Source organism: Nicotiana sylvestris, chromosome 10 (genome assembly GCF_000393655.2).
Source record: "Nicotiana sylvestris chromosome 10, ASM39365v2, whole genome shotgun sequence".
In the NCBI taxonomy this organism is placed as follows: Eukaryota; Viridiplantae; Streptophyta; class Magnoliopsida; order Solanales; family Solanaceae; genus Nicotiana; species Nicotiana sylvestris.
In genome coordinates, this window is record NC_091066.1 from 44603173 (window position 1) to 44626944 (window position 23772).

At 38.0% G+C, this 23772-nt stretch overlaps 3 protein-coding genes and 1 pseudogene across 3 annotated transcripts; all 4 read right to left on the reverse strand.

Annotated features, from left to right (window-relative positions):
* Nucleotides 1–11807: 11807 nt before the first annotated feature.
* LOC138879265 (uncharacterized) lies at nucleotides 11808–12533 on the reverse strand. The gene has a single exon (XM_070158869.1). It carries the CDS (start codon nucleotides 12531–12533, stop codon nucleotides 11808–11810), a length of 726 nt encoding a protein of 241 aa, XP_070014970.1.
* A 637-nt stretch (nucleotides 12534–13170) lies between these two features.
* LOC104248120 (uncharacterized) lies at nucleotides 13171–16069 on the reverse strand (annotated as a pseudogene).
* Nucleotides 16070–20672: 4603 nt separating this feature from the next.
* Nucleotides 20673–22668, reverse strand: LOC138879266 (uncharacterized). The gene is made up of 3 exons (XM_070158870.1): nucleotides 22054–22668; nucleotides 21597–21710; nucleotides 20673–21332 (listed from the first exon to the last, which is right to left on the reverse strand). Exons 1-3 carry the CDS (start codon nucleotides 22666–22668, stop codon nucleotides 20673–20675), a joined length of 1389 nt encoding a protein of 462 aa, XP_070014971.1.
* A 67-nt stretch (nucleotides 22669–22735) lies between these two features.
* On the reverse strand, nucleotides 22736–23110 carry LOC138879267 (uncharacterized). The gene has a single exon (XM_070158871.1). It carries the CDS (start codon nucleotides 23108–23110, stop codon nucleotides 22736–22738), a length of 375 nt encoding a protein of 124 aa, XP_070014972.1.
* Between the last annotated feature and the right edge of the window lie 662 nt (nucleotides 23111–23772).

Sequence of the window (23772 nt, forward strand, 5' to 3'; positions counted from 1 at the left end):
CCTGAAAACCAAAACCAACGATCTACATTAGTCATAATACGTTACACGGGGCAAGTCATGCCCGGGAACTGGCGATCAAAGTGTAAAAGTTCAAAACGACCGGTCGGGTCATTACAATCATACTAACCAAACAAGTAACTCCGAAGCAAATGGAGCGCAACAACATCTTCCGCTAAGCTGATAGCCTACTTGGAGGGCTCTCGACCTGTCTATCGGGACCTGCGGGCATAAAATGCAGCGTCCCCAAGTAAAAGGGACGTCAATACGAATAATGTATCAAATATGTACGGCACATAAATAAGTACATAACAAACATAGAAGAAATATAGAGGAAATAATTCAACCTGTATGTCTGAAAAACTTTGTAAATCATGAAATACATATAGTGTCATACATATACGTATGAATGTTATTTCATGCATAGGTACATGTTTCATAACATCATCAGCCTCTAAGGGCATCACATCATATCATCTCAGCCACTATGGGCAAAATCACCAACGTATACTAACTAATCAGGTGGTGGTGCGTATATAACACCGTAACCTTTTCCCATATCACATATCCCCCATATACATATACATATACATATATATATATATATATATATAATCGCGTCTGAGTCATGGGTCAATGTACATGTATAAATGCATGAAATGCATAAGAAATACGTTAATAAGATTTTCTCGGAATGCCATAAAACTCAACATGCCTTTCGGATAAACTTTATCAAATACGTATTTTTGAAGACCCATGAACAGATGATAGAGTAATATGACACATGGGGAATCAAGAACATAAGCACTTCTAGTACTTCTATGAATAGAATCATTTATGAAAGTTGTGCATTTGCTCGTTTCGTTTTTATCGTATGGATCATGCAAAAAGAAAGAAGGGATAGCCTTAACATACCTGAACTGATTTTCTTTAGAATGATTGCACTATACTTCCTTAAAATTGGAAAATCTCATGTTGCTAAGGTGCTAAAAAATTCGTTGGATTCACGTTGCTAACGTTGGATCATTGTATGAATTGGAGAAGTCTTATGAAATTCCTCATGTTACTTTGAGTTTGAGCTTCTCCAACAATAACCTTGAGTTCTTGATTCAAACATCCCTTTCTTAATTCTTTGAAATGTCTTTACTAAGTGGGTGTGGGCCCTACATCATTGAAGACTAAGTCCCATGATTTACCTAAATAAGCCACCTTGGCATGTGACTTTTGAGTCATTTATTCAAGACCTCTATGGCTGCCATCTTTTAGCTTATCCATCCTCAACCAATCAACCACCAACATCTTAGTTAATTATTAATCCCTCATTAACCAATAATTACCCAATTATCCACATAATTAAGAATTATCTCAAATTACTAAAAATACTACTCACTTTTAACACACCTTATACACCTTACTATCATGGTCATGTAGTACCTTGTATGGCACTAGTTCATAAATACCGGATATTAACGCTCGGCCCATATATTATCCCAACATGCCAAACTTGGACGAAAATTCATTTTCTTTGACTTGCTTTCCCTCTCATCTTTATGAATTTACTCATCACTTGTAAAATAGCATAATTCTTATAAACTCCGAATAATCTTTTCCTTGGACTGATATCAATTACCTTATGATAAATTCAACGTACAATACTATAGGGTGCAACATCCTCGTAATTTAATACAGCGAAGCATAACATCATCGTAATGTAATACTACAAGACGTAACATCATCGTAATATAATAATGCAGGATGTAACATCATCGTAATATAATACTGCAGGATGTAATATTATCATAATATAATACTGCAAGACATAATATTGGCATAATTTTGCGGGGAGTAACATCATTCCTCCCTTTGAAACATTCGTCCTCGAATGTTGACTGATACTCTTATCATTTTCATAACTTATAGCTCTTGTGAATACCTTCATACTCTCCTTGCCATTTAGGCAGTTGTTCTATGAATAAATCTAAAGGCCAGGGCATTCCCCCCCCCCTTTAGGTCTCTTTATCATGCCACGACTTGTGGCCTGAATCCTTCCAATCTTGTAACTGTTGCTACCTTCTTTCATGCAGCCTATACGACTCTAACCTTGTAAGTATGCCCATGCGATCCTCTCTCCTTTTTCCTCTAGCTTTTAGCCAATCTTTAGTCCTCACTTTGTGAACATATACAGAGCTTGGTGAGATGTCCCTCTGGGCATCTATAAGTATACTGAAGTTCTTTGCTCGATATTTGTCGAATTTACGAATATTGCTATATCTTATTTCATAGACTCGATTATCCATTCGTATGACTTTACTACATCTAAGTAGGTTAGTATACCATCTCTCTTACTTCGATTTGTTGTTACTAAGGTCTGCGATCAAACTCCAGGTTACTTTCGTTGCTTATCCTATATGTATAAAGCTAAGTCCTTTAATGCTTCCTCATTACTGTTCATCTTAAGAATGACGAACTAATCTCAGCTCATACTTTGTGACTTTTGTCTATCCATTATGATTCGTCTCAATATTGATCTACAATATACCATTGATAACTTGAAACTTCTTACGTAATACCTTGTCACTAGGGCTTACATTTCATCGACAAATATTTGAAGTGATTTCCATAATCGTATTTCATAGCATCCCAATGTGATTCACCCTACGTGGGTATTTTAATCCTGTGCAACTCATGAAATCCCCCTCTTCTATTTTTTTTTATTTTTGTTTTCAAATCATTACTCAATCGAAGGACCAAATGTTATCCTTTACTTATCACAATTACACCCTCATTCCATACAGGGCAACATTCCATTTCTTCTAAATGCTATTAGTCTTAGACTCCTTTGAGTTCATTTAGGCTATAGTGAACTTTCTATAACTTAGATAAACCATTAGCTCTCTTGTTTTCATGGACATAATCCCGAGGACTTATCCATTCTCGTCCCCTTTTCATTTGCCTTTCCTTATCCTTACTTATGTCTTCTTAAAACTTTGTCGCTCTACCATACTTCAGCTTGCGACCTATACGTATCCATTTATACTACTCGCAACCTTCCTTCAACTTGCTTGCACCATAGATTTCCTTATGTTATTCTGGAACATCAAGCGAGACATCACATCGTCTCTAACCCTCGTCTACTCTCTTAACTAGACCTCTCGGTAGTTAGAAACCATAGGCTGGAAGACATGCCGCTGACGATGCCGCTATCATTCCCGGTTATTGAATCCTCGTGGTTCTAGCCTTCTATCCGAAGTATGAACTATCACAACCTTCTGCATTTGAGTATCTCATACGTTGTTCACCTTTACCTTACTTACTTAAGATCTCACATCATATCCTCTTTCTCTTTCATAACCTCCTCTCCACATAGGTATGATTCACACCACAACTTGAAGATCTATTATAATACTACAATCCAGTGGGAGCTTCAAAATGACTTCTTATGAGGCTGTTACTTTTTAACTGACTTTATCATAAGCTATTATAGAATATGGCTACTGTACTATCTCTCGTGTACCTATGATATCTAAAAGGTAATCCTACAATGTTCTCAATCACGAGATCTATAATTTTTTGGGTCCAATAGTCATATTCCTGATTTACTTCGTTGATGTAACTCTTTAGTTTCCTCCTTCTTCTGATCGGCCTTTACTTTGGCTTAAGTTATCTCTCGATCTGTGATTCATGGTATTAGTTATTCTATTTATCCTTTCATGGGCGATGAGGAATATGCATGATACACTCTTTAACAATTTAATCCTTCGTTTATGACCTGGGCTCAATTCCTTCCTTTAACATATACCAGAATCTTTTATGGTTGTATATGCTGCATGTATAAAACTCTGAACCCTTAAGTGCATTCATCACATAATCGACTCTGGATCATTGATCGAATAATTTCTTTCGTTCCATCTTAGCTCTCTTTCAGCGTAAGCTATTATTTTTCCTAGTATTTTTGCCCCTTTGTTGTGTGCATACTTAACTTATCTTAGTGCCAACACATATTGGAATTCCATACAACCCATATGATCTTGAATATCATTCTTTGTTTCTTTTCTTCTTCCCGTTTATTAGCCAGGATAGGTGCCACTTTCTTATGGAGTGCATGCAATATTGTTGTGGGACTGTTGTTATAAGACCATTTCCTTTTTAGGTCATTTTTCTTAGGTTGAAGCCTTCTTCCTTATTTCCTCAGCTTAGTCTTTCATTGTAGTACTTAGGGAGGATCCTCTGACTCTTGTAAAGCTATGAACTTATTACATTGTATATTTGACGGACCTTCTGATGTCCTTCCTTGCCTATACTTATCCGTAGTTACTTATCTCTATGCCCTTGTGCTTGTAGGGTTGCTTCTGAACTGACATTTTGACTGTCTTTCCAGTGGCACTCTCTTTTAGCCCCGTAACACTCATACGGTACCTTTAGCTACCCCGACTCCTATTTAAATATATCTCAAGTATTATAATGACATTACTACGAGACTAAATTCTCCATGTTGGGTTTACTATATTTATCTTGCATGATCGGCTGATTTGTTTGTAACCTCTTGTATAGTCATGACTAGGTTCTTCCTGAATCGACTACTAACTACTCATCGGCCCATTCCCATATCCATATTCCACGTAATCTTTCTTGGGTTATTTCTTTGTCTTAACTTATCTCACGTATTGGCTCCTTATCTATCAATAACACCCGGGCAGGAACCATTGCTTCCCTTTTTTTTACGTCGTGCTTACATAATTTTCTAGAATCATAGCATATCTGTAACATTTGGATAAGTGCAATCTCATCTCTTTCTCATTTTTATCGCATTCTTCCTTTATCATTCCATATTCCCTCCTTTAGTGGAGTACTAAGACTTAAAGCTATGATGACCTGCCTATAGATATTTTTCCTCTTTATCTTTGGTGTCCTTTCACTTCATCCATGACCTTTACTCACCTTGCAGTAATCCTTCTGTACTAAGGATAACAAAATTCCTCACTCACGATGGTGACACTTAGTGTAACTAGCACATACAGTCCCTTAAGCTTAACTTTGCTTATATTTCTTGTTCTAGGAAAGCGACTCTCTGAATGACCATTCTCTGAATTCAACATGGATTTTCTTCTGTTGTCCATTCTATTATTGCCGGAATGCAATCTGAAATTCTCATGATGCTAACTATCATCAAAACACTCAGTTCCCAATTCATTTTTGGTTTATCTTATTCACCAGTCCATATTGATTTCTATTACTCTAGGGTCTAACTTTTCCTTCTGTTAATCACGTTAGAGTTGTGAACTTATTTCTTGAAATGAGGATATGACTTTATGGCCTATATTCTTTTATTGTCTCAAGACCTGCCATCTTTCGTCTTTTCCTTCACTTGACTGTAGACTCTGTAATACTGTCATCAATTTTTTTGACCTACCGTTGTCATCCATGTATCACATCTTACTCATAATGCTTCATTAATTCTCTTCTTATCTTCCGCTAATTATCTATGTCTACCGCTTTACTCTGAAAAATTCGAACAAAACATTCTTTTGCTTTTGGCTCCCCTTGCTTCATCCCTTGGCTCTTCGAGTTTCCTAACATTCTTTCTTTACTGGGGACGGTTGTCACACTAAGGTAATATTTATTCCTTCAAGGCTTCTAGTTCTCATATCTAGCTTTATTATTTTAGGGTGCACCATCTAGGTGTCTCACGAGGAGATCTATTAGCGCATTTGTAATATCCTTCTGAAATGTCAACTAAAGCAAACAATCCATTCACTATTTTGGGCCACTCTAACCCCACCCGGATCGTGATATCCCGTCCTCTTCTTAATCTACACCTGTTAGCCCCCAATATTGTATACTGAGATGGGTGTGGCCAATTATACATACCTCTATTACTGTTGAGGGTAACTCAGAATGCCTATATCTTTCTACCAAAACTGTAATACTGATAATCTTCATTAACTGGGTACCTTGTACCCTTCTTCACCTTGCTCCTTTTACTTGCTGAAACTTGTGTCTCCCTCCTTATTCCTTTTTACCGTAAGAATGGATAGGCATTCTTGCCTTAGGGATCCTTGTCAAGAAGCTTACACATTTTAGTATACACATGATTTGCTGAATACCTCTTATTTATCCATTATAAGCATGATGCAAAAATTGAGTTCCTCTGACTCAAGTCTTCCACAGCTATATCTCTTACCAGCCGTCATTCTAGATGTAGGTATCATCATACTATAAGTAAGATAGAGTTTAGAAAATTGAGTTCTTACAACTGAGCTCTACCACATGATCTAGAGTAGGAAGAAAGAGTGATAATACTAAATGCCATATAGCCTTCTACTTATAAGTGTGGTGCACAACACACCCATAAATAAGACTCTACTAGACACGGCTTGTAGACTCCCTAGGACAGAACTGCTCTGATACTACATTTGTCACGACCCAAACCGATGGGCTGCGACGGGCACCCAGTACCTTACTCGACCAAGTACCAATGTAACGTATCTTTCATATCATTCTATAATAGCTAAATGAACTGGAGTAAAGCATGAGGGGATACAAACTTATACATATGAAGTACGGGCCTATAAGACCAAAATAACCACTCGTGTACTGAACATAGGCCAACAAGGCCATATAATCTTTTACGTACATGACATTTGTCTACAAGTCTCTAAGAATACATAATTTTCATAAAGGTCGGGACAGAGTCCCGCCATACCAAACAATACACGTCTAAATCATACAAACCAAACAAGAAACTCCGAAGCAAATAGAGCGCACCAACATCTTCCGCTGAGTTGATAGCCTACTTGGAGGGCTCTCAGCCTGTCTATCGGAACCTGCGGGCATGAAACGTAGTGTCCCCAGGAAAAAGGGACGTCAGTAAGAATAATGTACCAAGTATTTAAGGCATATAAATAAGTACATAACAGACATGGAAGAAATATAGAGTAAATAACTCAACCTGTAAGTCTAGAAAACTTTGTAAATCATGAAATACTTATAGTGTTATGCATATATGTATGAATGTCATGTCGTGCATAGGTACATGTTGCATAACATCATCAGCCTCTGAAGGCATCCTATCATATCATCTCGGCCACTGTGGGCAAAATCACCAACGTATACTAGCTAATCAGGTGGTGGTGCGTATATAACGCCGTAACCTTTTTCTCATATCCCATATACATACATACATACATATATATATATATATATATATATATATATATATATATATATATATATACATATACATATATAACGTCGTCTGAGTCATGGGTCAATATACATGTATAAATGCATGAAATGCATAAGAAATACGTTAATAAGATTTTCTCGGAATGCCATAAAACTCAATATGCCTTTCGGATAACTTAATCAAATACATTATTTTTGAGACCTATGAACAGATGATAGAATAATATGACACAAGGTGAATCAAGAACATAAGCATTTCTAGTACTTCTATGAATATAATCATTTATAAAAGTTGTGCATTTGCTCGTTTCTTTTGTATCGTATGGATCATGCTAAAAGAAAGAAGGGATAGCCTTAACATACCTGAACCGATTTTCTTGAGAAAGATCATGTACTTCCTTAAAATTGGAAAATCTCATGTTGCTAAGGTGCTAAGAAATTTCATTAGAATCTCGTTGGATTCATGTTGCTAATCATTGTATGAATTGGAGAAGTCTTATGAAATTCCTCATGTTACTTTGAGTTGGAGAAGTCTTATGAAATTTCTCAAAGTTGTGAGCTTCTCCAGTAGTAACCTTGAGTTCTTAATTCAAACATCCCTTTCTTAATTCTTTGAAATGTCTTTACTAAGTGGGTGTGGGCCCCACATCTTTGATGACTAAGTCCCATGATTTACCTAAATAAGACACCTTGGCATGTGACTAATGAGTCATTTATTCAAGACCTCTATGGCTTCCCCCTTTTAGCATATCCATACTCAACCAATCAACCACCAACATCTTAGTTAATTATTAATCCCCCATTAACCAATAATTATCCAATTATCCACATAATTAAGAATTATCTCAAATTACTTAAAATACTACTCATTTTTAACACACCTTATACACCTTACTATCATGGTCATGTAGTACCTTGTATGGCACTAGTCCATAAATACCGGGTATTAACGTTTGGCCCGTATATTATCCCAACATGCCAAACTTGGATGAAAATTCATTTTCTTTTACTTGCTTCTCGTCTTATTTTTACGAATTTACTCATCACTTGTGAAATAGCATAATCCTTATAAACTCTGAATAATCTTTTCCTTGGACTGATGTCAATTACCTTACGACAAATTTAACGTACAATACTATAGGGTGAAACATCATCGTAATTTAATACTGCAAAGTGTAACATCATCATAATATAATACTACAAGTTGTAACATCATCGTAATATAATACTACAGGATGTAACATCATCGTAATATAATACTGCAGGATGTAATATTATCGTAATATAATACTGCGAGATGTAATATCAATGTAATTTTGTAGGGCGTAACAATTGTCCTCAATGCTATTAACAAAAATAGAATAGGGGAAGGGTAGAGAGTAAAGAAAAACTCCCTATGATGCCTCTATCTGCATGGGAAACTGGCTGGGTCCTGTGGCTGGCCTGAGTCACCTCCCTCGGGGTCCTCCATCTCAATCTCCAAATCCTCAATCTGGGGGATCACACTTCTCGTCATGGTCTCTCTGTCAGCCTCCTGCTCTAGTGTCTGTGTTGCCTAAGCTACTAGAACTGGCTCCTCCAAGAGTAGGTCCAATAGGATGTCTCCTGCTGATCTAATCTTCTCAACTTCCTTGCGCAACATCTTTACGGACTCCTTTGAGGCCCTAGTCTTTTTCATCTTCTTCGTTTGTTTGCCCAGTTCTATGATTGTTTTCCCTGAGCATCCAAAGTGGCCATTATAATCTCCTGGTTGTCCAGAATCTTCTTTTGATTGTCCAGAAGCTCCTTGAGTGATTCCTCCACTGAAGCAGGCACCTGAGGTTGTGCCGGAGCTCATAAGCTGCCACTGTGCTGGATAGGACAGAAAGCTTTGATGTAGCTGCCTGCATCCAGTTGTTGATGCTAGAAAGAGTCTGGTTAACACTCAGTGTAGTTAGAGGGTATGCTGATGAAGAAGTCACTGAAGAAGGCATAGAAGTAGATAGTCCGGAGGGAGGATGTGGCATGGCAGTGGACAGCTCAGAACCAGTGGCCACCACCCCTGGCTCTTTAGACTGGCCAGTAGAAGTGGTGGCTTTGGCCTTGGACTTGGGGTTGTCTGGACCCTGAAGGATGTACCAGGAGAATGGCCTCTTTGGTTTCACCTTAGTGTCAAAGTCCCTTCCTTCGACTTCCTGATCCTCCAGGTACATGGTGAGGAAGTTTGGGAAAGGGTACGAGCTCTCATCTTTTCCAACCACTCTAGTATCACCCTGGCCATAATATTCCCGACGTTGATCGGGTACCCCGCCATGATATCCCCCATAATAATAGCTCAGGAGACCGACGTATCACTATCACGCGTAGTGAGGTCTAACCAGCTGCACACAAAAGTTTCCCAACCCTTCACCCCGAAGCTCAAAGTGTTCCTGTATATCGGGACCTAGGTAACAACCAAGCTGGACTAGTCCCCGGAAGAGCCATAACTGATGCAAGCCAAGGGCTAGCTAACTCATCCATAGCCACCTTCTCCAGATACAGGGACTCATCCTCGTCATTGAATCTAGCATAATATTTAAGGTCTTGCCATCAAACTTAATCTTCTTGTTCCAGACTTTGGTAAAAAAAATGTGCCCTTTTTTATGTTGGCGACATTCGCGTAAAATTCCTTGACCAAGTGTTCATTGGCATCTGGTAAGTTGCTGGTGAAAAACTGCCACCCCACTTTCTCATTGAAGTGCATCTTGACATTCGGGTTGTGAGGTAGCAGATCTCGCTCAATAAAAACCCTCTCATGTGTAAGTGACCTCTAAGGCCACCACTCCCGAAACTTGTGGTAGCCTTTTTCACTCACAAAACATTTCTGTCATACCACAGGGTTCCTTGATCTCCCCAACCCTCCTATCTGGGTGTCACACCCCTCCCGTCATTAGGGATATCAGCATCTACATCAATATGGTCTGCTGGTGAGGCCAAAGGTGTGGCAGGTGGAGAAGCTAATGCTGAAGCCTCACTACTTTCCTCTGAGCCATCAGACGACTCAGAAGAAGCAGAGGAAGTAGGGGGTGTAGGCTCGTCCCATAACTGAAATTTCCCTTGAAAGTCTGTGGGAATATGTGTTGGCATTGAGTCTCCTTTCGAAACTTCCCGGGAAGGGACATACTCACTTCTTTCAGAATGTTTTGCGACTTTGTCCGCAACTTTGATGGTTTTCCACAGCTTCCCTATAGATTTCTGGACTGCTAGTGGTAATTTGGTCCTTCCTTGTCCTCCTCTTCCCCTACCTCAGGAGGATTCAGCCCTCCCTTTTATGTATCACCGGCACCTCTAGATCGAACCATTGTATGTAGAGAATAAGCCATGAAACAAAGTCAGAACGATGAATCAATCATATGGTTAAGCATTGAAGTTGAAGTTAAAACATTGCACATGGAACTAAAGCATAGCAGAGCACTTGCATATATTGCCTCTCAGAATCAGGATCCGCTGACCGCGGAAAAATAGGCGCAACCACGTAAAGGCAACCACGGACTGCAGAAAAAGCACCGCGTCCGCGAAATGTTGAGAATTAGACTACCTAATCTCTGAATCTGAGGTACCACTGAGAGCGAAAAAAGGAAGCGCGGCCGAGGTCCCTAATTGGCAATTCTTTGAACTTAAAGTCCGCGGTCTACGAAAAAAGAAGTGTGGCCACTTAAAGCAGGCCGCTGACAGCGAAATTTCCACCACTGACCGCGGAAAACCAATCATTTTTAACTCAGGACATTGCATGAATGCTGACTGCGAAATTACGGTTGTGGCCGCGGAATTCAAAATGAACGGGCACTCTAGGGTTTTCACTTAGCATAAAAATTAGGCGATTTAGGTGCTAAAATGAACAACCCTACCCCTATTAGGCATGGATAACAAGTACCCACATGAATTTTTAATATCAAAGCCTAGATTATGGGATAATCAAACCTTAATTAAAAAGAAGAAGTTAAAACTAAAAGAAAAGAAAAGTAAAAATATAAAACCAATGTGATGATTTGAGCAAACCAGTTGTTTGAAGTGTGTTGGAAATTAACCTATGATTAGTGTTATGCTATTGGGATCAGATTTGGGGTGATGAACAGTAAGCTATTTCGGTTGAGAGTGAAAGGTGCGAACGGGGTAAAAGGAGGAGGCCCCTCCTATTTATACTAAAACCCTGAGGGCCCACACCAACCTACCTGACGCGGCCGCGGAATTCCACCGCGGTCCGCACTTTTTGCTGTTTTGAAGAGTTGCAAGATCAACACTACTGTTGAGAGCGGAAAAGTGAGCGTGACCGCGAAACAAGGTTCGCTGACCGCGAAAAAGCCACCGCGGACGCGGTTGAAACTTCAGAGAGGTCACATTTAGGACTTTTCAAGTCCGCGTCCACTACCAAATCACGCCCCCACGAAAAAACTTCCACTAACTGCGGAATTTCGAGCGCGGTCAGCGGTCCAATTACATACTTAGCCAAATTTTTTAGTATTCGTCCTGCACTGTATCAAAAATTCCTACACAAATCTCAAAACCAGTTAGTACAAAACAAATACTAGACTAAGAAGAAAAAACACATGGGTTGCCTCCCAAGAAGCACCTGATTTAACGTCGCAGCACGACGCATGTTACCATCATCATTTGAAATTGATCAAAGCCACCATGTGGCTATCATCAAAATATCCCAGATAGTATTTAACTCGGTGCCCATTAACTCTGTAAACTTCACCATTTTTATTCTTCAAATCAAGAGCACCAAATGGAGTTACATGCACCACTTCAAAAGGGCCACTCCATATTGACTTGAGCTTTCCCGGAAACAGTCGTAACCGATAGTTGAATAAGAGAACCAAGTCACCCTCCTTGAATTCCTTGCTCTGGGCATACTTGTCATGTAAGTACATCATCTTGTACTTATACAAGGATGATATGGAATAGGAATGAAATCGAAACTCATCTAGCTCATTGAGTTGCTCTACTCGAAGATTTGCTGCAACATCCCACTCAAGATTTAACCGCTTCAAAGCCCACATGGCCTTATGCTCTAACTCAACCGAAAGATGGCATGCTTTCGGAAATACCAAACGATATGGAGACATACCAATTGGAGTCTTATAAGCTGCCCCATAAACCCACAAAGCATCATCTAGTTTCCTTAACCAATCAGTCCTATTTGCATTGATAATTTTTGACAATATGCTTTTTATCTCCCTGTTGGAGATCTCAACTTGTCCACTAGCCTGAGAATGATAAGGAGTTGATACCTTATGATTGACACTATACTTTGCAAGCAAAGTGTCAAATGCCCTATTGCAGAAATGAGAACCCACTACAAAAAAAACAGCATTTAGCGACGGCCGCATTCCATCGCTAAATCAATGTTTTCTGTCGCTAAGGTTGTTTAGAGACGGAATAGCGACGGATTCAAGTTGGTCCCTAAAATTCTCGTTGCTAGGATTATAGCGACGAAAAATACCAAACCGTCGCAGAATTAGCGACGGAGTAGCGACGACATATTTTTGTAGAAAAGTTTAGCGAGGGAAATATCTGTCGCTATATAGCTTGTTTCTGTCACTATTTTGATGTCTTTCGTCGCTGCAATACATAATAAAATTTGTCATTTGTTCTTATAGCGACGAAATTGTCCGTCGCTAGCCGTGTTATAGCTAATTGTCCATGCTTTTTGCAACAAAAACCTTTTGTCGCCAACTCATCGTAAGATTTAATTTTACACGATAATTTTAGCTATGGAACGTATCCGTCACTGATTTATTTTTACTATATTGCTGGTTTTTTAAAATTCTTTTTATTTATTAATTTAAATGTACTCTGTTCAAACATATTACATAAACTATTAAATATACTTAATAAAAAGTCACTGATATTAATATAAATTCAACAAGGTCCAAAATATATAGCATAATACATATAACAGTATCATTAAGTACAAAAAATCCACAAGGACCAACAATAATGTCCAAACAAAGTAAGCTAAATATGCTAGGCTGGAGAGTTATGGTCATCATCAGAATCCAATGCATGAACATCATCAATGTTAGCAGTTGTAGAAGATCTTGGAACTGTAGGTGCCATATCAATATTTGGCTGATGCGAAGGTAAGGAAACTAATTCGCATACTCGCTCAACGATTACAGGAACTATATGATCTGTCAGTGCAGGAATCAATCACATCACTAACTCATCCAGATTCCCTGTCGGTGTTGATTGAGAATTTGGAGGTGTTGCTGACGATGTAGCATCAGATCCAAGAGAGCCATGAAGATTTGGCCCATAGTAGCATTTTGCTTACGATCCAAGACCATATACTCTTCTTTTCTTTTCTCCTCCGGCGGCTTGATAATATGCTTTACACTGATCAATGTTAGATTGAGTTTGTGTTTATTGCTGTAATATCTCCTGATATTTTTCCTGTAGAAGAGTTAATAAGAACATTCAATTTATAAAATGAAAAAATATATGAAAGTAAAGTCAATTAAAAAGTTATCTTACATGTACAATTCGGGATTTTTCAGCAACAAAAGATTTTCCATCATTACCATGAGTATGGACGTGCAAATGCAACTCACTTGGTGTTGGATCTCCACCCTTTTTAACAGCCTATACAAATATTATTCAATTAAGAAGATAGAGAAACAAAAGGGTATAGTTGCGCAATTAGGAACTAATGGCAGCAATAATACTCTAGGAACAATCCAGATTCTAGTCAGGGATTACAACTATATGTGGAACTATATGGAGGACAAGTAACCAATGAAATTATTCCAGGTAGGACAAGTAACCAATGAAACCATATGTGGAACTACATGGCAACTGAAAACAAATTCAGTAGATATGTCACATCACTGATTTGTATGTATTTGTATCTTATTCACATACTAATATAAGCTCAAAATACAACTATCTTTAATATTGATTTTGCTTCCTTTTAAATATATAGGACATGCTTATTGCAACAATGGACATTTCAGCCACATCAATAGAATGGATACTCACTGAGCTTCTAAGGTACCCTCAAGTAATGAAGAAATTACAAAGAGAGTGACCTTACTTAAACCGAAAATAAAGAACCAAAGAAATAAACATCCTAGCATGTTAAAAGTTGACTTTCTTCAGTATTGCATCTCAAATGTATTCCATTTCCAAACATCCTATTCCAAATTATATTCCTACTACTGGGTATGTTCTTGTTGTTGTAACCAACAGCAGGCTTAGGTTAATGTAGACATCTTTTAGTATTTCTTCACATAACGTTAGCACATTATCAGTATATTATGAACTGCTGATAGTTGAGAATTTTTGTTTTGCCAGCACTCTCACAGTTACACTCTTACACTGATTCATGACACTGCCCCCATGCTCTCCTCCATGACACTGATTAAGAATAGGCAAAAGGAGGAAAGATGAATTATAATGGTAAAAGCAACTACCACATTAAAAAATCTATAAACCTTTTTGGTTCAAAAGACATGCAAAAGATCATTTACACCGTCTTTTTAGGTGATTTATACTATAATAACCATTTGAGCTACCAACAGCACCCATGAATCACAGCCTACCAAAAGCTGAAACAAAATGCTCTTTGTTTTCTAGTAGTAATATAGTCTATCATTTATGTCTTCTGCAATTTGGTGGGCCAGTACTAAAGAGAGGCTTCCAGGACTCGATGAGCCAACTTAAGATGCCCTTATTGAAAGAATCTTCTGTCCCAATTTTCAGTTTATAGAGAGAATCAGGAAATGGACAGTCAATTAATTGCATATCCCACTTCCAAGGAATCATTTGGTTTATTTTGACTTACTTGAAACAAGTAGTAATAACCTATTTGAGACAAAGAAGAGTGCTAGTTGGAGAAACCTCTATTCTCAAAGGGGCATGGCAGATTGCTAATTCTACTATCAATGAGAGGAAAAAGTTATAAATACACAAGTCTCTTGCGATGCTCCCCAACACTGATAGAGCCACATGTATGAGTCCTAGTGGCAATTTCGCTCCCACCACAATGATTGTTTGCATTTATTTCTGACTTTTCAACACACTTAGGATCTTTCCAAAGTCTCAACCAACTTTCCCACACATTATTTAGAATAGTGTCCGGTTTCACCATATTTGTTTTTAGTTTGCTAACAAAATCACTATATCTTTTTGCTGCCCTACGCTCCCATTGGATCTGTACCGCACTATCAATTGAAGAATCCCAGTAGAAAGCCTTCTGAAATAATTTTATAAAGTAATAACATTAATAAGTTACATATAAAAGTTAATATACTTTCAAAATCTAATTGTGATAGATTATACCCTGAATTCTCCAAAATAAAATTTTTTTAACTCAGTTGAGACGTTTTTTCAGTTGAATCCATTAGGATCAAGTTCATTCTTGAAAGACTTAGTTATAAACTCAGAGCATTCATATGAAGGCTCTAACATGAACAAATTAGAAGACATTATTTAAAGGAATACAATGTATCAATAACAATATACCAAAAGTAATAGTACAAGTATAGACTAACCCTGTAGGAGAAATAGTAAGAAGCATCTGCGGTCGGTGGGTACTGCTACACTCAGTTTTGCCTATTATGTTGCTTTGAGAAGATGTACCCTCACCTATTGTGTTGCTCTGATTAGGGGTATTTGGAGATGGTTCCAAATTAATAGTTGGGGTACTATCATGGCCTGATGTTTGAATATGTGGCGTACTACTAGGACCTAATGTTTGAACTTGATTGATGTGATCCGGTCCACCTGAGGAACTCGTACCACCTTGTTGAGGATTGATAGTGGGAATGGGAACAGTAGCCATATTTTCACGAGTAGCAAGATTACCCCTAACTGAAGATTTACCTACACGGCATGCGCTACCTCGACCTCTACCTCGAGGCATATTTCCAATTGCTCCTTTTCTTAGCCTGCAATGGGCTGCTCCAACTTAACCTGAGTAGTATAGTCTCTGAAAATTCAAACAAGCAGAAGCTAAGTTACAGAAAATTAAAGAAAAAACCATTTATCCGACCAATTGATGTGAAAATGTATGAGTAAGTAGCATGTCGCATTGAGAAGCAGATGAATGATTAAGAGGCCCAAATTCACAGTTTTGGCTATACATCAAGAGGATCCAGTTCTCCATCTCGATGTAGTTCAAAATGAGACTACTGAAGCTTTGTATAGCAGCATATTGAAAGTGAATCTCAATCTATCCCATAAATTCCATCAAAGGAGCAGTTGCATTTAAAACTCAGTTAGCATTTTAATTTTACAAGTTTATCAGATTTCATAAATTAGATCCCTTGCTTTGTCAAGTAATAGTGTAACGTATCAACTCATAGAAACTAAGTTAAACTCTTATATTTGAACTAACATAAGCTACTAAACTCCATTGCAGGCACCTGAAGAGATCAAGGGAATGATCAAGGAAACAACAACAAAAATGAGCATAGAATCTGGGAAAGCACTAAAAGAACTAGCACGTTCTATAAAAACAATGACTTCTCCCTTTTCAGTTAATAAACATGTCTCAAACGCCAAAACAGCAGCCAAGAACCTGAAATCACTTCTCATATCAGGTTTTTGGGAAGATATTAACTTACTAGAAGTCATACCAGTGGCTGCAGTTGCATCAATACTAATCGATATCGTCATTTGTGTCAAAGAAATTGCTGATTCTGTTAATAAGCTTGCTTCTTTAACTTATTTTAGAAGCAAAGAAACAAAGGTAGATTCATCAAAAGAATCCAGTATTGAAGCAACACAAAGTAGAAAAATGCATGCTTGTTCTCAGCATGTTGTTATTACTATTCAGTAAAATGACTAAGCCTTTCCTTGTCTAAAATATCATGTACTTTCATGTACTGACAACCAGTCTAAACACATGAGCCAACGGAGGAAGTAACTCTCTGAATATATTGTTGAATTTGATAACTTCTTTAGACCAAAATACAACGATCTTGGCTCCAATTAATTCTTAATTTAGATAGATTTATCAGGTAACCCTATTAATTTGATAAGAAATATTATTCTACTGCTACAAAAAAGAGTCAGACTAATGTAAAAAGAGGCACAACATAACATAAACTAGAAGAGTACTATATCATTTAGATTATTAAAAACGTGGTATTCGATTCGATTCTCTATAGATTATACTACAAAATAGATACATGACTTATAACATACCATACAGATTACTAGAAAAATAAAATTCAATAAAAATATAGTTGTGACATTTTTTACATGGACATCTAACATTGTCACCACTCATGCGATTGCACTGAGAACAAGCAAATTGGAGAAACTTGTTCACACCAATTATGAAACTTGAATTAATACCCCCTCGGCCATCCAACCTTTTGTACATTCAATCACGCTCTAGATTGTCCATGTTCCTATTTAATATTAAAATAAACAAGACCTTAGAGTTCTTTATTTAATAAGACATCAGAATGCTTTCTAAAATGAATAACAAGTTGACATTAGAATAAGATGAGAATACTAATACCACAATCTTGGAATGAAAACAAATCTTTGAATGCTCAGTTCCTTTCTTTGACCAAAATAAGAACCTCAAATAGACAAATGAAATGATATATATTAAGGATTACATAAGTCGAAAATTATACTAATTAGAATGCCCCAAAATGTAATTTATAAATTATTCAATTAAACCAATGCAATAGAAAAAAGCACAATCAACAGAACAAGGACATGAGAACTCACCAGACCCTGAAATGTCTTTTGGATCAAGCATGAAGACTAATAAAAACTGAATCTTTTCGAGAACTTTTACCACATAAATTCTTGTCGACCTGCAAAGAAAATTTTCAAACAAAGGGAAAATAAATTAGTGTATAGAAAATGCAAAAGTAGGACAAAAATCTTCACAATTCAAAACTAAATGGACAGTATTTTTTTCCACAATCCAATATTTATTGTATGAATATGATTTTATGACATTTAATGGTACTCATTCCCTTTAAATTTCCAGATTCAACTAATCTTTTCAGTTCATTTTCTTATATGTGGGCTTCATGATAGAGTTACTATAAAGAGGGTTGACTTTCTATATTCTTGTGAGAGTGATCTTCCTTCCAGCCCCTATATTCAAAAAAAAATTAAAAGGTTGAAGTGGAAGCACTAGTAATACAAGGACCAAAGATGGCAACTGTAATGAGCCAAGTGAAGAAGCTGGAGGTTTCTATGTTAGTCTTGGGTCAGAAAAAGCCCTCTTCTCTGTTACCTGGTACTAAATATATATTCTCCATTCACATTTAGTAAGAAAAATTACAATCAGAAAAACACTAATTTTCAAACTCTTCATTTTTTACATGATGGATTTTCCCTTTAATTTTGCAACTCTACTACTATAGTCTGTGTGGGCCGAGCAGTGAAGAGGAATTTGTGGAACAATGCATCAACACATTGGATTGCTTGACAATTAGGGTAAGGACGCAAATCAAAGGCATGGGAGGATACCTTATCAGCACTAGATGGCAGAAAATTTGAAGGGACAAAACAAGTAGAAGACAGTAAAACATGCAAAAGAAAACAAAGCATGTTATCAAAGATAAAAACAGAATATAACTGTTAGCCTAAGTAAATCCATCGCGCTTTATGCAAATGAAGATCAGCACTACTAAAAATCATGTTTCCTGGTCAGATAGTAATGTATAAGACTATATTTTGACACAATAAGTAGAATCTAAGAGTCTAATTTCTGTGTCGGCACAGGTTTAATAGTATACAACCTTCTCTCGAACTTCAAGTCTTTTTCAGATGCATATCTAGTTTAGTTAAAATATCAAACCCGAGGAATCCAATTTTTGATAATCAAATGTGTAATAAAAAGGTGGAGTAGAAAAATTGGTTCATGCACAAGTAGTTTACAAGGAATTTCTAAGAGGGACCAGGGAAGTCCAGGGACATTTCAAAGCAACTATTAAATGCCAAACTGAAAAATGAAAAATCATTGGAATCATTTTCTTCTAACAAAGTTGTAAAAATTCGGTGGAATAATGATGAGAATAGTACATTGGATTTACTTCCATCGCTGCATGTACTCATATCTAATTCAACAAGTATGATGTCTATTCATAGTGTATATATCAATGGAAAATAAGGGTATAAACATACCAATTTTTTTTAAATTAGGAAGAAATAAAAAGGGAGAAGCGGATGAAGACCTGGATGCTCAAGAAGAACCCAACAGATTTTGTATGTCTTTCTGTAGAATGAGAAGGAAGAGAATCACAAAGAAGCTTATCCTTTCACAAGAGAAATCACATACGACTTCGAATTTCAGAGTTATGTAGCAAAAATTTTGCAATTACAAAAGTTTTCTTCTAATTTTCATACAATAACCTGAGATTCACGCCCAATTTTTGTATTTGAAGAAAAAAAAATTACATTGTTGAAGGAGTGAAGGAGTCTGATAGAGAGGAGAGAAAGTGGGTTGTTGCCCTAATTGTTCGAATAGTCTGTCTTTTGAGCAAGATATTTTTATTTTTTAGGCAGAATTTTTGCGACGACAATAGCGACGGATCAAATTCTGTCGCTAATAATAACTAATGAAAATTTACTTTAATGGAACTAGATATTAGCAACAGAAATAGCGACGGACCAAATTTCTGTTGCTACTATCATCTAATGAAGCTTTATTTTAAGGAAACAAGCGACGAAAAATTTTGTTGCAATCAATTTTGGAATGTCTTAATAACTAAAATGAATGCAGCGACGGATTTTTTGACGTTGAATTGCTAGATTTTAATACTTTTTGTCGTTGCACTTTCGTCGCTAATTTTTTTAGGTAAAATAAAGGCACTAATATTTAGCGCCAATTTTAGCGACGAATATTGATTTTTGTCGCTATTCCGTCGCTATATTTGATACAATTCTTTTTGTAGCTTATTTGGCGACAAACTACAAAATTCGTCGCTAATCCGTCGTTATGTAGCTATGGAATATCTCTTGTCGCTAAATTCCGTCGCTAAATGCTGGTTTATTTGCAGTGACCCCCATCACAGATGATTGCTCAAGGAGTGCCAAACCGTGTAAAGATATTCTTCTTGAGAAACGTCACTACACTCCGGTCTTCGTTGTTGGGAAAAGCCACAGTCTCAACCCACTTGGAAACATAATCTATGGCCACCAGAATGTAAGTGTTGCCACATGAACTCACAAAAGTCCCCATGAAGTCTATGCCTCACACGTCAAAAATGTCAACCTCAAGAATAGTGGTAAAAGGCATTTCATCCTTCTTGAAAATTCCACCAGCTCTCTGATACTCATCACATCTCTTGACAAGCTCGCCAGCATCTTTATACAGAGTAGGCCAATAAAAAGCACAGCTAAGAACCTTTGAAGCAGTTCTCGCCCCACCATAATGACTACCGTAGGGCGAGGAAATGGCAAGCATCAAGAATACTCATTTGCTCCTCTTCCGGAACACATCTCCGGATCACACCATCATTACAAATCTTGAAAATATGAGGTTAGTCCTAGAAATAATCCAAGCTGTCCCGTTTAAGCTTCTTCCTTTGGTTAGAAGAGAGCTCACTCAGAACAATGTCGGTCACAAGAAAATTAGCCACATCAGTGAACCAAGGAATACAATTCAAAGACACTGAGAAGAGTTGTTTATCCAGGAATGCATCATTAATTTCGAGACCATCTTTGGGTCTCCCCTCCTCTTCCAAGCGGGACAAGTGGTCTGTCACTTGATTTTCACTTCCTTTCCCATCAACAATCTCTAGGTCAAATTCTTGAAGAAACAAAACACATCTCATCAATCTAGCTTTAGAGTCCTTTTTGGTCATCAAGTAATGGAGTGTTGCGTGATCAGTATGAACAATCACTTTGGCACCCATGAGATAAGGTCTAAACTTCTCCATTGCAAACATAATTGCTAGAAACTCTTTCTCCATCACCGTGTAATTAACCTGGGCATCATTCATAGTTTTGCTTGCATAGTACACCAGATGAAATATCTTGTTCACCCTTTTCCCCAAAACCGCTCCAACTGCAACGTCACTAGCATCACACATGAGCTCAAATGGCGAGCTCCAATTGGGTGCGGTGATGATGGGAGTGGTAGTCAATCTGTACTTGAGAAGCTCAAAAGCTTTCATGCACTCATCATTAAACACAAACTTTGCATCCTTTTCCAACAATTTGCAAAAGTGATTTACCACCTTGGAGAAGTCCTTGATGAACCTTCGGTAGAACCCCGCATGCCCAAGAAAGATCCTCACTCCTTTGACCGAAGTCGGAGGAGGGAGTTTTGAAATCACTTAAATATTCGCTTTATCTACTTCGATACCTTTATTTGAGATCTTATGGCCGAGGATAATGCCCTCCTCAACCATAAAGTGGCATTTTTCCTAATTAAGCACTAGATTTGTCTCTTTACATCGGTCCAATACTTTGTCAAGATTACCCAAACATTCTTCAAAAGAGTCACCCACAACACTAAAATCATCCATGAACACTTCCAAGAAGTCCTCCACCATGTCTGTAAATATAGCCATCATGTGCCGCTGAAATGTAGTCGATACATTACACAAACCAAATGACATTCGTGAAAATGCAAAGGTGTCATACGAACATGTGAAGGTGGTTTTCTCCTGGTCCTCCGATGCAATCATAATCTGGTTGTAGCCTAAGTACCCATCCAAAAAGCAATAGTAGGAACGCCCAACAAGTCTATCCAGTATTTGGTCAAGAAAGGGAAATGGAAACCGATATTTGCGGGTCACTTTGTTCATCTTCCGGTAGTCCATGCATACCCTCCATCCGGTGATAGTCCTAGTAGGGATCAACTCATTTTGCTCATTTCTGACCACAGTCATACCCCCCCCCCCTTTTCGGCACGCATTGTACAGGTGAAGTCCATGAACTATCTGAGAGGGGGTACACAACCCCTGCATCTAGCCACTTGATAACTTCCTTCTTAACGATCTCTTGCATAGCCTCGTTCAACCTCCTTTGATGTTCCACGGAAGGTTTGGCATCATCCCCAAGTATAATCTTGTGCATGCAAAAGGCGGAGCTTATCCCCTGAATATCAGCTAGAGTCCATCCAATTGCCTTCTTTCTTCGTTGGAGCACCTCAAGGGTGGCATCTACATGCACGTTAGTAAGGCACGCAGAAAGAATAACATGTAATGTTGAACAAGGCCCCAAGAATTCATACCTGAGGTGTGGAGGCAAAGGTTTCAACTCCAATATGGGAGGTTCCTCGATTGAGGGCTTTATTGGTGGAGTCTTTCTATTCTCAAGATTGAAGGAGAGTTTACGGGGATCATAGGAGTAAGAACCCATTCCTTGCAAGGCATTGACATACTCTACCAAGACTTCATCCTCAGTCACATCATGGTTTAACAATAGAGCTTCCAAAGGATCCTCCACATTGATCATGGCACTCGTGTCATCAACTATCACCTCCGTCACCAGATCCATAAAAGAACAAACCTCAGTACTATTTGGCTGCTTCATTTATTTGCACACGTGGAAGACAACTTTATCGCCACCCACCCGGAAGATGATCTCCCCTGCTTCCACATCAACCAATGCCTTCCCTGTTGCTAGGAAAGGTCCTTCCCAATATTATCAGCACCTCATAGTCAATTTCACAGTCGAGAATCACAAAATTTGTAGGCAAAATAAACTTGTCAACCCGGACAAGAACAACATCAATAATACCAAGCAGCCTTTTCATTATTCTATTCGCCATTTGGAATCTCATTGAAGTAGCTCTTGGTTGACCAATACCCAAAGTTTTGAATACATAGTAAGGCATCAAATTTATACTTTTTCCCAAATCACACAAGGCCTTAGCAAAATCTGCACTCCCAATGGTATATGGAATGGTGAATGCGCCAGGATCCTCAAGCTTTGGAGCCATCGAGTGCACAATGGCACTCACTTGATGAGTCATTTTGATGGTCTCACAATTAATAGATCTCTTTTTAGTTACCAAGTCTTTCATAAACTTTGCATATCCCGACATTTGCTCAAGAGCTTCCACCAAGGGCACATTGATCGACAAACTTTTCATCATCTCAATAAACTTCTTGAACTGGTTTTCATTCTTCTGCTTTGCAAGTCTTTGAGGGTAAGGTGGAGAAGGCTTTGGCAAGGGATCCTTGTCTTTAGGTAGTTTCTGGTATGTCTATCACGTGTTCCCTAGACGGGTTCACGTCATTTTGAGTCTCCTCCTCATTGTCATGAATATCAATCCTCACCTCACCATCCAACTTCTCTTCACTCACTTGCTCATCAACTATTGGATCATAATCATTTTGCACTTCAACATCATCACTCACAACTTCCTTTTGCTTGGAGGTACTTGTTTCACCACCTCTACCGATCCTAGTGGTCACCGCCATTGCATGCCGGTATTGTTCCCACCCTTCGGGTTTACTACCGTGTCACTAGGTAGTGCCCCCTTAGGGAGAGTGTTCAAAGCTTGCAAAATATGGCCAAGTTAGACTTCCAGATTGTGGATAGAAGTATTATGGTATGCCAATTGGGCATCGGAGTCGGCGTTCTTCTTCATCATTTGCTCAAACATTGACTCAATCCACCCCATCTCATTAT